Here is a 17,145-nt window from a genome sequence, read left to right on the forward strand (position 1 = left end):
ACATACTGGCTTTGGGCCAGGGATTTCTATTTATTTATTTATTTATTTTTTAGCCAGCAGCTCTTTGCCTTGTTTTTTCCATTAACATCAGTCAAATAAGCTTGTTTATGTGAAGGGAGGAAACTGTCCCTTTAAGTCTACTCCACGTAAAAGTATAGACTGAATATAGGACTTGCTGCAGATTTTCACAACGGGCACCATTTGTCGGTGTCCGTGCAGGAAATAAACACCGGACGATTTGTACCTGGCGCGTACACGGAACAGTGATAAACAAGATGGTCAGTGCTTGTTTGCACAGCCTGATCAATGAGGCCGTACGGTTAGATCCTTCATCCCCATGCAAGTTGGTATTATGGGATTTACATCCCATCTTACACAGAGACTGCGATCATTTTTGGGCTTCATCAATTACCTGTTCGCCCTAAATGATTTTAGTCTTTGATCCAAGTAAAAGAATGTATGTTTATGGGGGACCTCATGACTCTCCCTGGACAGATGTTGGAGGAGATGAGAATTTGGCTTGTTGTCCTTGGTGAGATAAGCCACCACTAGAGATGTCTGACAGAAGCTGAGGACAGGCATGTACAGGGTATGTGTTTTGGGAGGAGGAGTGGTCGACTGAGTAAGCCTTTGGTTTCGGGGATCTTTTGTATGGCCAACCTGTCCAATCTGGTTGGATTGTCTCCACCAGTACATGTCTATGACCAGTTTTATAATTGTGTTGTATTGGAAAGCTATCGTCCTTGCCTCTTCCTCGCTTTTATTTAATTGTCCCTGAGTACGGATGACCTTCCATCGCCTAATGTTTGGTAAGGTATCTGCCTGCTCTTCATTCCCAGGACTTCATGATTTATAAATCCACTTTGAGCTGCAACAAGATCACTAATATTTATAAACCTATCATGACAAGATCAGCTTCACATGGCTGGAATATGGCACCTACCCTTAAGCAAAGCACGCGTATTATCTACTGTAAGTTCAGTAGTTGTCAGGGTACAGGTGTTGGCTGCTACTTATTGATGGAGGGTATAAAACATAACATAAAGTGGTGGGATTGCTCCCCCATAGGCTATTTTGAGGTTAACTCACTACAGCCATATCCATTTTTTTTTAATGCCAATTCTTTAAAGATCCGTCTCCATTCCTGACATATCTATTGTAGTAAATAATTGTGATCCCTCTGCATTTATTAAGTAGACTCTTCTTTGTATGCTGTTCTGTGTTGTAATAATACATTGACAATTGGGTGTTCCTGGTTGCAACTATTGAAAAAGCTTTAGCACAAAATAACGTGACCTCTAGAATATGTATGTAGCATCGCTTATATGAACATATTGGACTCTAGATTTTAAGAACACGTTGATCCAGGATTTTATACTGACTGCTAGATTGGAGTCGGGAAGGAATTATTTTCCCCTGAAATGGGGCAATTGGCATGAGCCTCATGGGGTTTTTGCCTTCCCCTGTATCAACATTGTAGGGTTATAGGTTGGACTTGATGGGCTGATGTCTTCATCCAACCTCATCTAACTCATGTAACTCTAGAGTAGTAGTTTTTGGTCATTATGAGCCTGCCGTCCCCTTCTTCACAGGGATAGAGAAGTCTGTTTTGCAAATAGATAACTTTTGTTCTCAAAAATGACACATTATTGAAAGATTTCTCCACATTAGGGTTTCTGTGTGTGGAGATGTTCAGCTCTGTAATATTATCTTTTTATATTCCGGAAAGATGCCCAACAAGCTCCTCTGTGTGTCTCAAGTATTACTATATGTCTTCTGCCAAATAATGAGCTACAGCCAGGGAGATTCCTTGCCTGGCTTATTGGAACATTGCGCGATAAAAAGCATGAAATACAAGGAGAGGTGAACTTATAATGAGGTGGGAATAACTCCCAAAATATCGTGCACAAAATGAGTCTGTGGTTGCTGACTGGGAACATAAACTTCTACTTACCAGTCTGCCATGGGGATTCGGCGAGCACAGTACAAGTGTGGAATCTTTCTAGCCCTTTCCCAGGCATGCGCTGTTTTGCAGAAATCCGGCTGATTCCTCATTTGTAATCTTCAGATTCTGAAATAAACATCTGAGTAGCGATATAGGCGAGAGGAAGGCGCCAACTTCGTCCACAGAATGCATGGCGTTGTTGTTTTGTAAGCAACGTTCATGATAAGTGTGAGTCGTACTCGCATGCTTTAGTCCAACATGAGAAGATTATGAACAACTAGTGTTGCTGATCAGCAACTTGTGGACCGTACATTCAATACAGTCGTGTAAGACCAGCCTAAGACACCTCGTCCTGAAAATTGTTGTGAGTTCTAATAAATAGGTCAGGCAAAGATGTCTTTGCTTTCCACCACTTTTGTATAAAGTGGCACGCAAGGTGAGATTTTGCGTACATTTGGCGCCAAAAAGCCACATTAGCACCCAGAGACTGTTGTAGATGGAATTATGGATTTCCCCTAATGTTCTGCACAGGGTAAACAGTGTTACTGTCAGTTAAATGACACTGGATGGGATCCAACAGCTGGTATTGGGGGTAAGCATGGGTGGGACAGAATAGACTATTGAGTTTTTGGTTAGCTTCTCTTTAATAATGAGCTAAATGTTAATTGTCAAAATGTTGGGCCTGCAGTTATGCTATGGCTGTGATCCGCTTAATGTCTTTTCAGCATGTCTGCACAGTGTTATCCCTGGACATAACTACTATGTACAGTTGTGAGAACTAGCCAACTTTCTGCGGTCCAATCCCCCAGTGCAGAAGGATTGGAATTATACAGGGCTGCTGTGATGCTTCTGTGCAAGAGATTCTCATTCATGTGTCTTCATTGCAAACCTAGAAAGATGTGCTCCAATACTTTTGTGCTACTTTTTGTGCGTTTGCTGTGCAATCTTATCATCTTTCACATAAAGCTTTAGAGATATTGATGTGATCCATGAGGACCATGTGACATAGGCTTCTCGAGTTGGTATTTTGGCCACCTGAAATGGATTCCAGTCTGTATTCATTGGTCAGATTTGGGAACCTTCCTGGCACCGAGTTATTGAGGTGTCCTGGAACTGAAAGCCACCACCCTGACTACACCTATAATAGCTTTGTTTATATAGTGTATTGTTTTTGTGACATAACTGGTTGTTATCTTTGCAAGCTATTTTAATTCCCTATTGGCTGTGCCTGTAGTTTAGCTAAGAAAACCTTTGTGTAACAATTTGGACGTAAGGGTCAAATACTTCTCATTGTGGAATTGTATAATTGGATGGTACGATGTACGTTCTATCTGTTCCAAGAACTAAAGCCATAGACCGCAAATCTCCTCTCTCAACAAGTTACTATGTTACCATGTCAAACATTACAAATATATTTGGTTATGTATCACTACATAGATGTGTGTTTGCATTTCCCTGGCTTTGTTTACACTCGAAGCAGTCAAAAAAAAAAAATGTGAAGGTTTTAATTATCGGGTATTGCAGCAGAGGAACAAAGAAGTCATTGTATGGTGAGAGAGAGGGGTCATTTCAGGTCTGCCCAGAGCAGAGATGGTCACTAAGGCTAGCCATACAACAGCTATCTCCCCTGATCCCTTCACGCACACTCGGCACACAACCAAAGCATCAAGTTTAGTGAAATCCCAAATGCCCAATACTTCTGTCTCCCTTACTAGGAGAGATTGTAGACCCTTTACACAGCTAGCCCATCACTTCTAATGTGTAGTATGTATGTCCTACATGTAATGTGTATGGCCACCCTGAATGACTGGGCAGTAGGTTTTATTAAAGGGATATTATGAGACCAAGGTATTGGTAAACAGTATCAGATCGTGGGGGTCTGACACCCGGCTTCCTACTGATAAACTGTTGGAAGAGACCACCCCATAGGGACATGCACTGTGGCCACTTGACTGCTCGCCAGGCACAGCGTTGTAAACTATATAGCACCCCTGCTTTGTCATGTCTGTCCCATTCTCCTGAAAGGCACAGAACCTCATGTAGACCATGTGACTAACAAATAGTGGATACAGCACTTACCAAAGCTGATGTGTGGGATCCTTGCTGGTCTGGTTATCGATTGTCTATCCTATGGATGGGTCATCCGTATTAAATTATGGAAATTAAAGGGGCTCTATCACTAGATTTTTGTGTTTTTAGCTAAAGATATGCCTGAATAGCCTTTAAAAAGGCTATTCAGGTGCTGCTAATCGTTTGTAGAAGTTAATTACCGTGGAAATCGATATGCAAATCGGCTCCACCATGCACTCCAAGCCCTCCTCCTCCTGCTTATTCACCACCTCCTTTGTCGGCGGTTTCTATTGAAGTCATGCGCATGCGCAGTAGAGGTCCCTCCGGCGCACTACTGCGCAGGCTCAAGCGCCAGCTCGCAATGTTCTCTAAAATGATGCTGGAGCGTGCGCAGCAGTGCGCTGGAGGGAGTGCTACTGTGCACGCGCATGACTTCAATAGAAACCGCCAACATTGGGGGTGGTGAATAAGCAGGAGGAGGAGGGCTTTGAGGCAGCTGTGGGCGTCCAGAACGTAAGACGCAAGGGTTGCGCGGAATGCCCACCGTGCATGGTGGAGCTGATTTGCATATCTATAGATTCTATAATTTTTTTTTTTCAAGATTTTCTTTTAGTTTGGCCATTCCTTTACCTACACTGGTAAATGCAGAGCACAGCATGTTGAGTAGATATATTTAATTTTTCTTAAGATGGTCTTTCTGGCATCATGTGGATTGTAGTAATTGAGGAACATAATAGGCATACCATATACTATGTAGCCAGGAAGGAACTGAAACCCTCATTTATCTTTTTTTTTTTTAATAATATTGTAGCGCGTGTGAGTAGGAGCCCATTACTGGCTGCAGCGAATGGTAATATAGATGGCTGACACTCTATAGTCTCTTGTACCTCATCACATCCGCCTTATTTGTATGACCTGCAGAGCTTCAAATTACTCCCAGAATGAGGAGGCTGGCATTGGCTGAAGTCAATGGCACTGCAGCTGCTGTGATGAATTCTCTCCTTCCCACCAGCATACTAGGCAACATCAGATGTTATCCTTGTTCCAGGTCACTACTATAGACCTGGCTTTGGCAAGGTTCTGCTTACGGATCCCTTACAAAGGAGCCTTGCCGTCAACTGGTGTTTAGAATGCTAAGGATGAATTCACACACAGAAATGTCTACAACTGAAAATGATCTCCATTCACATATTTCTACAGCCAGCACCTAGTTTTCTGCAAGCTCTATTCACATAAATTGGACGGTGACTGCAACAAATCTTCCGTAGGTGAATACACTCCAAGGATATTTGCTTTATTTGGCTAACTGGAGACTTCTATTAACACATTCCTATTTCTGTGAAGGCAACGTGTGCTGTTTTTGGATTATGGAGAGCAGAGGGTTAACACGTGGCACTCTCTTACACTCACAATGTTTCGCCTCTATTTGCGTAAAAGGATTTTTCTTAAAAGGAACGGTTCTAGTTTTGTTATTTGTACAGATTAAGCTTCGGAGTTGATGTCCCGCACTAAGTTAATTAAGCTGAAGAGGAAGTCTATTTCAAGTATTAATAAAATAATATTGCATGCTGTGCAGGCCGTACCGCTCTCTACTTACTGCTCGGGTAGTAGGCCGCGCTGCTTTATTAATGGTTACATTTGGGAACATGGTTTCAGAGCTGGAAGAAATAAAGCTAAAAAGCAATTTCAAGTAAAGTCCCTGCCAACTTGTCACATTATAACTTTCCTTTTCAATTATAGTGTAAAACTGTAACAAGGTTGCGGAGCAGTGTGATACGTAGGTGTATATGATTTGTAGCAGAGTATGGTATATCCTAAGAAGACTCCTAGAAGAGGCAGAGTCCTCCTAATTCCACCCACACACAGTGATTGACAACCAATGATATAGGCAAAGCCATCGAATGCTGTGTGTGGTCGGGTAATAAGGACTTTTACTGGTTACTTTTGGAGTCCTCTCAGGATTGACTCTGTTTTTTGCGCTGAAATCCTGTATCAAATGGTATAAACTTATATATCATGGAGCTCATTCTGCTCAGATGGGGCAAGCACCCAAGGTTAGTGTCAAGATAAATTCACTAGATTAAGACAAGTACCTGGTTATAAAAGAGTTGATAATATGGCCATATGTCCTGCTTGGGACTTCTCTGTATCAGATCCTTATTTAGAGGACTTGTCTACAGGCTGCCATATGCTTTCAGTAGTTGAAACATTTGACCGATCGGTTCAATTAAAGGGATCCTATCATTAAATTTGTATTTTTTTTTTTTTCTGCCTACCACGTTGGAATAGCCTTAAGAAAGGCTATTATTCTCCTACCTTTAGATGTCTTCTCCAGGGCCGCAGTTCGGTAGAAATCTCGGTTTTCGTCGGTATACAAATGAGTACTCTCGCAGCACTGGGGGCGGGCCTCAGCACTCAAACAGCACTGGGGACATCTCCAATGCTGCGAGAGAAATCTCCAGTGCCGCCTTCATCTTTGTCTGGAATGGCCTGTCTTCGCGTCTTCTTCCGGGGTGGGTTCAAACTTCTAGGCCTCAGGCAAAGCCGACTGCGCATGCCCACGGCCACAAGAAAATGGCCGCTTACACAGTATGCGCAATTTGAACCCAGCGCCGGAAGAAGGAGCAGAGAGAGGCCCTTCCAGACGAAGATGGAGGCGGCGCTGGAGATTTCTCTCGCAGTATTGGGGACTCCCCCAGTGCTGCGAGAGAACTCTTTTGCATACTGACGAAAACCGGGATTTCTACCGAACTGCGGCCCTGGAGAAGACATCTAAAGGTAGGAGAAGAATAGCCTTTCTTAAGGCTATTCCAATGTGGTAGGCAGAAAAAAAAATACAAATTTAATGATAGGATCCCTTTAAAAGAAAATTCCATAGGAAAGGTCACTTATATCACATCTTGACCCTGCTTCGACCAGTTGGTTTGTCTGCCAGAAGCCTTATACAAGGTATATGCTCTGAAGCAGCTTTGTTCCTACTTGGGTAAATAGTTCCCCTGCACCATAGAGCTCTGTGCACTGTATACAGCTTCTGGCTCAGTGCACTGGGGACTGCAGCTCTGCTTCCATCTATGTACTTTGTATATGGTGTCCAGCAGCTGAAACCTGCTGATTGTTGCCAAGTCCTGGCCCCAGGGTTAGATTGGACCCTGACCAACCTGATGCTGCTGATATTCCAATTATTGCAAGATATTCCCTCCCCGCCCACCGATCAGACAGTTATCCCTTACACAAATGTTTGCCATACAGCAGTGGAGCGGCTAAATTGGGTTGTCTCCCACATCACATCCCACATAGAGCGACATCACATCCAGCCTTTCGCTCTGTATGATGGCCGGCGTCCTTTGAAAACAATGGATTATTCAAATTATTCTTGTCCTGCGAAACCTTTTCCATTTGTTAATGTCGGGTTTCCATGTGACGTCTTTGTTTGCATTTAATGTAAATGCTCTGTCAGACGGTATTGCCGCTGCAGTGGGATTTATTTTTACGTGAGGTTTTGTGCTTCATGGTTATGGGGGCTTCTAACACTAAAGATTGGCTTTGGAAACCGAACGCAATTCCTGACAGAACAGCAATTGTCACAAGAAATAGAGTATTGATTTCCTGTGTCTAGTTAGCAGAGGAATGGACTTAGAAGGAGTAATGAACACCGCAGTCATTGTAATGATGCCCCCATCAGGGCGAGCCTTACAGAATACATCCACGTTGTGCGGCCACCTCATCCTCCGTTCATCCACAACTTCCCGGCAGATTTGCCCTTTGTACTATGAGAAACCTACTGATCATTGAAGAACAAACCCAAGTTTTGGCTCAGTTGTATGAATACAATATTAGCACAGTAGTACAGATACAGGATAGTACACAGTAATATATTACAGACGTAGATACACATATGCTGAGAAGAGAAGATATACTAGGAGTCCATAGCAGCTAAGGAACAGAAGAAGAAAGAAGGAAGACTTCATAACCATAATCATTAGTTTTCTGTGCGGAGTGATCTTCACTTGGACTGATGTAGATTATACAGCCTGGTCGCGGTTGGAAGGAAGGACTTGTGATAGCTCCTTCTCACACTTACAGTGCTGCTAAGTGCCATGAAGGTCTCATACATGGGGTGGGATTTGTTCTCCCGCATGGCGGTCACCACAGACAGTATCCTTCTGTCACCCACCACCTGTACTGGGTCCAGGGGGCTCCCCAGGACAGAGCTGGCCCTTCTGATCAGCCTGTCAAGTCTATTTCTGTCCCTGGTTGATATACTGCTCCTCCAGCAGGCCACACCGAAAAAGATGGCTGAAGCAACTACAGAAAAGGCTGAAGCAACCACAGAGTTGAAAAAGGCCCTAAGAAGTGGCCCCTGGACTCCGAAGGCCCTCAGTTTCCTGAGCAGGTAGAGCCTGCTGTGGCCCTTTCTGTGCAGCGCCTCCAAGTGATCAGTCCAGTCTAGTTTATTATTGAGGAGCACACCCAGATACTTATAGGTCCTGACTATCTCAGTGCATGTCCCTTGGATCTCCACCGGGGTCGGAGCACTTCTCTGTTTACTAAAGTCCACCACCATCTCCTTGGTCTTCCCAGCATTAATCCTGAGCTGGTTCTGCTGGCACCATTCCACAAAATCCCATGCATGGTCCATCTACACAACCTACTTGCACCCTAGTACGTTATGATGCAGTAAGCTCCGGTATGGCTGGATCACTGCTGTACTGAGCTTACAGATTTCTCTTCTGTATTGGAATAATGGGGACATTCACAAGTTCATTGCAACATAACCTGCACTGAGTTGTGTATCACACAGCTGTGATCAGTACGGGACACGAAAGTCAGTGTCACACAATATAAAGAACTGCTTTGAAACATTTCAATATTTGGTTGTCATTGGTTTCCCTTTTGCTTTTGTTGGCCGCTTGTGTCATCAGCACTGTTACGATGTTGTTGCTTTTTTAGTCTTTTGCCACCCAGTTATGGCTGTCCTACACAATCTCACTTGAATCTTTGTCTTGTCCCCATTAAGATAACTTGTACTCTAGCGCATTATATGTGTATTTTTTTTTTCCTGCTAACTCAATCTACAATTTAAGATTATTTTAAGAGAATTGAGTTCTATGGAGAGAGGAGAAAAAAAAAAAAAGTAGAATTTCATGGTCTGTTGGAAAGAAGGCTGGAGGGGACTCCGATGTTCCTCTTAGTTTGCTCTACTGAGCCTCACTTATATAGTTCAGGCAAAGCGCAGCACAGCTAAAACTGAACTGGTGTATCTAGGTCAATGGTCCTAATCCTTGCTTTTTATTAAGGGATGGTCTGCAAAATTATTCTCTTATGCTTTATGCCCAGCAATGGAAACAACCCTGAAACTGCACAGGCACGTCAAGGGTTTTAGTGTCGTGGAGGAGCTTTGACCGCAATCCCAGATTAACCCTTTAGTGGCCACGGGGCATGGGAGCACGTTGGTTAATAAACTACAGGAGTGTGATAAATGGCCGCTGAAGCAGAAGTAACAGTTTCAGTAGCTGAAAGGCTGGACTGATACTCTGACAGCTTTGTGCTGCAGCACTATTGCCTCTGCTTGGTGCCTACTGTGGTCACAGGGATTGTTTAACCCCTTGCATGACTACATGTTTTTGCCTAAAATATTTTCTCCTAACAAGGAGAGTATGTTTATATTAGGAGCAGGTGATATTACCTTTGCTGGTAACTAAGTAAATTTCGTGAGCTCGCCCAGTGGCGGTGCTGCCTTGGCATTATCGGCAGTTAGTAATGACTCGTTCACATGGGGCAAAAGGGGGCGCATTTTGGCGCACGTCATAATCTGTCCCCTCACAATGGTGGTCTATGTAGACTGCTAGCTTACTTTAGCAACATGCCGCTCACAGAAAAAAGAAGCGAGCTGCCCTTTCTTCAGGCGGACTCTGTGGATCATTCGGCCCCGGCGTCCGCCTCGCGGCAGCAACCTCCGGACTAGGCCTATTCATTTGGAGCGGGAAGCCGCGACAGTCTTGGCAGGCGCATTTTGGCCCTACTCTGACGTGGCTGCATGCGTCAGAATCGGGGCCAAAATCTGCCATTCTGCTCCCCGTGTGAACTAGCCCTAATGAGACCCAAGATACAACCCAATCTCATTCAAGGCGTTTCTGGATCTTGAGTTGTAGAAAATGGAACAAAGTTACAATATCAAGTGCAGTACAGAACAGTGTAACCAATGAAGTGTCTCGGCACCATCAAAAAATGAATTCCCCCCCCCCCCCCACACACGATCTTCAGCATAGGCCGTCAGATTTAAAAACCTTTAAAACAACCCCAGGTACCTGTATAGGTAGATGGTAATCTAGTACTGTACTCTAGAGTCCATCTCTAGTGCTGACTGACTGACTAGCGGTGCCATTGAATCCGCTTTTATAGGGGCTCTATCAGCAAAATTATTAGGCACCGCTAATCTTATTTTAACACCCCCCCCCCATTTTAAAATACAACCATAAAAACATATATGTAAAATTATAGTTATCGCGCACGGTGGGCGGTCATGCACGATCCGACGTCATGCCTTCCTCTTCTTTCTTCTTCTTTCAGCGACGCCCTCCGGTCCTGACTCTTCCCCGGCTTCATCGTCCTCTTCTTCCGGCGCGTGTGCAGTAGTGCTACCCCCGGAGCTACTGACCACGCGCCGCCGCCATTTCTCTCAATGGCAGTACACTCGCGTCCTTGAGGCAAGTGATACTGCGCATGCGCCAGTTTTAAACCAATCCCGCCGAAAGAGGAGGACGATGAAGTCGGGGAAGAGCCAGGACCGGAGGCAGTCACCGAAAGAAGAGGAAGGCGTGCGAGAAGATAAGAATAATTTACATATATGTTTTTATTATTTAAAATGGGGGGAGGTGGTTTAAATAAGATTAGCGGTGCCTGAATAGCCTTATTCACGCATATATGTTTAAGTTTAATTGCAATACCGAAAACTATGCAGCAGCAGTTGCTCAGATAAGACCTAGCCCCGGAGATCTGTCTCTTTACATGTATGTTTTTGGCGTGTGGCTCATTAGCTCAGGTTTGTGATGGCCGCTTTCCGTAGGTCAGCTCGCTGTGAGGCGATGTGCACTTTAACACTGTTGCTGTTTTCTACCGTACTCCAGGGCGGCTATCTCCTCCCATCCAACACAAGCAGATCATAACCCTTTGCATCTGACATACTGCTCCTTATTTAATTTCCTTTGAGACTTCTGACAGACTGCTCTTGACAGCCAGAAACCATTTGAAGCTTCATATTTCCTACTCTACTCTCTCCCTTAATGCTTTACGTCAACAATTTTTTTGCTCTAGAGCTGTTTGTGTATTGTGTCTTTTGTTTTCTCATCCACCCTTCTATACAAATTGGTGGATTTAGCTAGTTGAAAAAACTGCTGGGCCCCCAGGACAACATATAGGCTTGGCAATGGTCAGATTAGCAGCATGGCATTATACACAAATGCCATATAAACCCTCGTGAGAAATAGGCAAAATAATCTACGGAAGATTGCATGTGAATCCATAATATATGTGTGTGATGAGTAGAAACATTGTAGCCAGTCAGGGCACGTGTAGCGAGTAAGGAAACATCTACACAGTCCATGCGATTATGGAAAACAAACATTATCTTTCCTTCCACCTAAACGTTGCACATGGTGTCTTCGCGCTCTCTTATTACGAAGCTGTAGGCGCTCCATGTGCTTTCACACATCCTACCTTTGAAGATATACTCTAGGGGAGAACACCTCCATAATACAGAATGTCATGGAGCATGTCACTTCATTTTTTTTTTTTTTCCAGATTTTGTGTGAATCTATGAATAAAATTCTTTCATATTGAGGATACGTTCTACATGGATCCCTAGTAGGACACACAAGCTGTTAGTGTTCCCGTCACCTCTCCTGATATACCTGTGTTATTGTAACAATTCTGGATCATTCTTCCTAAAACCGATATGTTTTGCTCAAAAGAAAGCCATTTAGGCTGAGGCCCCACTTTGCAGAAATGCAGCTTTTTTGGTTGTAGATTTTGTTTGTGTTTTTTTTTGTTTTTTTTTGAGCCAAAGCCGAGAATGGCTATAAAAGTAATGGGAAAGATCTAGGAAGTTCTTACACTTCTACCTTCTGCCCAATCCACTCCTGGCTTTGGCTCTAAAAACTGCAACAAAAAAACGTGGGGCCTCAGCCTTCTTCTGCACCCCCCTTCCCTTATAGACATAAAAACTTGGCTTGGCTGAGGGTGCATGTGATTTTAATGTGGATAGGGGAGGGAATAAAGCTATTGCCAGACACCACAATTGGCAGCTTTTTTTACCGAAAGGTTTGGGCAACATTTCCAATTTTTTTCCCCCAATGCCCAGGCACCTCCATAATCATTAAAGAGCTGGCGAGTCCCTACAAAATCTGTGGATTCGGTCCTTGATTTTAACTCTCCTTGTGTTGGGAGTGGTTCAGATTTATATGCACCATGTAGGGTAAATAAGGGTGTTTATTTTTTTAATTTTTTTTAATTTTTCCTATCCGTATGTCTCTGTAGTATGGGAGGAAATCCATGCAAACACAGGGATAACATACAAACTCCTTGCAGATGTTGTTCCTGGTGGGATTCGAATCCAGAACTCCAGCGCTGCAGTGTTAACCCCTGAGCCACCGTGTTGCCCCAGGGTAAATAAGGGTTACGTGACCCCCGTTGTGTAAGCAAATCGCTATGTACCTATTTCTTTATAGTGGTTTGGCAATGATTGACCCAGACGAATGCGCCTTCCAGTATCTCTGGTGAATGTCTGAAATGCGATTTGTTGTACGACACACTGAATTGTAAACGACCTCTTGCATTGAGAGATAAAGGATAGAAATGTCATATTTTCCACTTCTATGTTCTTGGTGCATTACAGCAAAAGATTTTTTGTTTCCTTGACCATTTGGAAAATAATTTAGCTCTCGGTGGTGGCAGCAGCTTTTCTTCTGTCTCTCCTCCATTTTTCTCTTGCCGAACAGTTTGCGAATCCCTTTCCCAGCAATCTACAGGTTAATTAGCAGCTACACGGAAAGCGTGCTTTTTAGAGGCATTACAAATGTTCTGCTGTCAGAAATGTAATCTGTTAAACAGCATTCCCTTTAACACTTCTGTAACCTGCTGGGCACGAATAAAAACCCGATAATCTGTGAATTGAATTCTTGCATTTTAGAACATATAAAAATTACCGGTGTGTTAGCACAATGACTGTGGCAGTGGAAATTGGCGTCCCTTAGCAGAAAGATTTAGTTTTTAGATCATTTTTATGGCGGATGGCCTGGTCTGGAGAGAGATTGCGCTGGGCTCACAGTGGCCCCGCGGTAGGAGGATGGATGCGGCAGACCAAGCTTCCATCTGTCTCTGTCACTCTCCAATGGGGGGAGACAGACCCAAGGGGTCTCCACTGTGTCTGTGATATGAAAGAAGGTGACCATCTGTCTCTGTCACCCTGCAGTGGGAAGTCCACCATCGTGTGCTTTAGGACCACTTGTTGTTTTTTTTTCTTTGGCGTCAGCAGTAACAAAAAAAAAAAAGTTTGTCTAATTTTTAGTATTATGCAAATAATAATAGTTTTTATTACAGCCACCGGTCAATAGTCGCCTAGATTGTGCACGGGTTAGGATTCAACGTCAAACAGGAAGTTTATGATTTTTTTTTTTTGTTTGAGAAAAAGCTGAACCTGCTCTTGTTTACTACAGCTTTGTGTGCGCAGGAAATCCCTGATGATGTTGTTGGATCTTCTTTCTTCACAAATGGATCCAATCCAGTAATTGTATAAGAAGATCGGTGGTTGGAAAATAAAAATAGCTTGCATGCTTTGAGGTCCTGCAGAGTATAGGCTGCAATCTGCAGGCACAGACTGTTGTAATATAGTCGGTTGTGTAATGAGCGGTTACTGCTAAGCCCTGAATCTATTAACTGGTCAGACTGTCAGAAGGAGAATTGTGAATATAAGCCTAGCCTATCGATACGTCCGAAATCTCTATTGTCGCTATAATGCTTTAAAGTCTGTTCTCTTAAAGTGCATTCTTAAAAGGGGTTGTGCAGTTAAAGGGATTCTATTAAATTGCAATTTTTTTCTCCCTAACATATAGGAATATCCTTAAGAAATGTGTATTTTAGATGTCTTCTCCTCGCCACCGTTCGGTAGAAATCCCGGTTTTCCTCGGTATGCAAATGAGTTCTCTCGCAGCACTGGGGGCGTCCCCAATGCTGTGAAAGAAATTTCTAGCACCACCTCCATCTTCATCTGGAACGGCCTCTCTCCGCATCTTCTTCCGGCGCTGGCTTCAATCTTCTACGCATGCGCAGTCGGGCAGAGTCGATTGCACATGCCTGCAGTCATTTTTTTTTCTGGCTGTGAGCATAAGTGGCCACAAAACAATGGCCACAGGCATGTGCAGTCGGCTCTGCCCGAGGCCTGCGCTATTCAGGTGCTGCCAGTCGTTTTTGAAAACATTTTTAATTACCATTGAAATTGCGTAGAAGTTTGAACCCAGCACTGGAAGAAGATGCGGAGAGAGGCCGTTCCAGACGAACATGGAGGCGGCGCTGGAGATTTCTCTTGCAGCATTGGGGATGCCCCCAGTGCTGCGAGAGAACTCATTTGCATACCGAGGAAAACTGGGATTTATACCGAACGGCGGCGCGGAGAAGACATCTAAAGGTAGGAGAAGAAGAGGCTTTCTTAAGGCTATTCCTACGTGTTCGTGAGAAAAAATAACAATTTAATGCTAAAATCCCTTTAATGACACTTATCCCCAGTCCTGTGGGTAGGGTAACATGTCCACCCTTTGGGGGTGTGACTGTTGGGTCCCCCCTTCCGATCTGGAGAACATAAGACCAAAGGCCTTCTTAAATAGGGCGTTAATGCCAGGAATGGAGTCTGAGGATCATTTTTGGGAGGAGTTAGAAAAAAGTTGCCAACTTCAGCTTCAAAATAAAATGATTATATTTAATTCTATTATTTTTTGTACTGAATTAGAGACGTTTTTCTGCTTTCGAATGACCGTGACTGTCAGTCATTGATGAAGCAGTCGCAGCAGGAATCAGGCTGTGGATAAATGGAAGAGTCCGAGTCTATGGTTTAGTCTTACCACAGCCCTGGTTAATGCCTAAAATCATTGTACAAATGCTTGTTTCTGACCATTGCCACTGCAATAGCCACCAAGGAGACAAGCAAAGGCTCCTTGTTGCCCATATTCTTAAACAGCCTTGAAAATAACTGATGGGCAGAATATCTTCCTTTGTGAATGAGCCCTTATTCCTGTTTAAGTACCATATTTTTAATCCCGTTACATAAGAAGTGCCCGGTCATTTGTATCTAGTTTGCGTTGGCGGGTGCACCTTGCTGCGGCCCCCTCCCTTGATGTTGAGCCTAGAATTGTTTTCGGCTAGATGGAGGCTTCCTGGTTTCCTCTGCTTGCCCGGCGTACAAGAGAAAACATGCGCACAGTTGGAGGAAGTGTCTGACACCACAGAGGAAGCCCCAGTGCAATCTGGTTCCTAGCACTCCCGAAACCTATAGTGGTTGAAATGTCATTCTTCAGAGGCCATGCCACAACCACTGCGAGCCCTGATGTGTGTTTATTTCCCCTCACCGCTTTTATTTTTCCCTTAACCCAATAACGTTTTCAGATGAGGGATGGAGCCGTCTATAGCCCGCAATCTGTATATCATGCATGGAAAAAAATAATTTTCTTGTGAAGAATTTTCCACCTTCGTAACCAAATGTATAGCAGATTCCAATATGTGTATTTTCCATAAACATTTCCAAAGTCTATTCTTGACTCTCATGCCTCGAAGGTATGATGCCAAATACAACATTTTACAGATCAACTTCCATATTTGTTGTTGGATACATCCTGTTACAGCCGCTCTTCATGTGCAGTAAAAAAAATCTCATTTAAGGGCGAATTTTACCTCTGTATAACATTAATATATGGGGCAATGTAATGCCGTAACTGGAAAAGCTGCATTGGTTGCAGTGATGTGGCAATATCTGGATAGACTTTGGCAGTCCATTTGTGCATGATGGCCTTTATCGGGTACAGGGTTGAACAAATGTTTTAGGCAGGGGTGGAAAAATGGGGGCAAAGTAAGAAGAGTGAATGGAAAAAACATCTGCTGGTAACTTTTAGAATGTGATTTAGATTGGTCTTTTATTCATTCACATCATTTTAACACTTCAATTTTTTTTTTTATACAGAATTCTTATTTTTAAGCATTTTATTCACACCTGCCTCAAACCTTTACACCATACTATACACTCTGATGGCTGCCTACACTCCAAATATTTGTACAGGAAACCAGTTTCTTAAAGGGGCTCTATCAGCAAAATTATGCCGCATGAGCCCCACATATGCCTGAATAGCTTTTAAAAAGTCTATTCAGGCACCGTTAATCTTATTTTAAAAGCCCCCCCCCCGTTTTTTAAATAATACCCTAATACCGATTATTCAAATCATACTTACCCGTGCACGGTGGGCGGTTCGTGCACTGGTGGACGTCACCTTGTTGGCACGCCTTCCTCTGTGTCTTCTTCCAGCAGCGTTGTCCTGGGCTCTTCTTGCCCACCTCCGTCGTCTTTTCTTCTGGAATGAAGAAGTTCGCGAGCGTACTGCGCACGTTCTGGCACCATATTTGTTATAGTTCGAAGTTTCCCTTAGAACTATGCGAACATACTGCGCATGCGCAGTACGCTCGCGAGCTTCTTCATTCTGGAAGAAAAGAAGACTGAGGCGGGGAAGAGCGAGGACAGGAGGACGTCGCTGGAAGAACGGGTAAGTATGATTTTAATAATCGTTTTTAGGGTATTATTTAAAAACGGGGGGAACGTTTAAAATAAGATTAGCGGTGTCTGAAAAGCCTTTTTAAAGGCTATTCAGGCATAAGGTGGGCTCATACGGCATAATTTTGCTGGGCCCCTTTAAGAAATTGAACATAAGGCATCCTCTGGGTTGTACAGACATATTGAACCTATCGATGTCTTTCCGGGCTTTTATGTATCTCCACATGGCTCTGATGTTTTAGGGCTAGTTCACACGTGAACAAAGGGGCAGATTTTGACAGCGGATTTCGTTTCAAAATCCGCCCCTTTACAATAGTGGTCTATC

General features: G+C 43.6%; 2 protein-coding genes across 4 annotated transcripts in view; both read left to right on the forward strand.

The window, feature by feature from the left end:
* RPS24 (ribosomal protein S24) overlaps nt 1-7,676 on the forward strand; it is a 253,575-nt gene extending 245,899 nt beyond the window's left edge. Inside the window, exon 5 of the mRNA XM_075257991.1 lies at nt 7,653-7,676. Within this exon, the coding sequence (XP_075114092.1) occupies nt 7,653-7,661 (9 nt within the window). The 3' untranslated portion in view covers nt 7,662-7,676. The remainder of the gene's footprint in view (nt 1-7,652) is intronic.
* The window catches only part of ZMIZ1 (zinc finger MIZ-type containing 1), a 203,037-nt gene that overhangs the window by 10,597 nt on the left and 175,295 nt on the right, over nt 1-17,145 (forward strand). The gene's annotated exons all lie outside the window — the stretch shown is intronic.

The sequence above is a fragment of the Leptodactylus fuscus genome, chromosome 10, assembly GCF_031893055.1.
Source record: "Leptodactylus fuscus isolate aLepFus1 chromosome 10, aLepFus1.hap2, whole genome shotgun sequence".
Taxonomy (NCBI): domain Eukaryota; kingdom Metazoa; phylum Chordata; class Amphibia; order Anura; family Leptodactylidae; genus Leptodactylus; species Leptodactylus fuscus.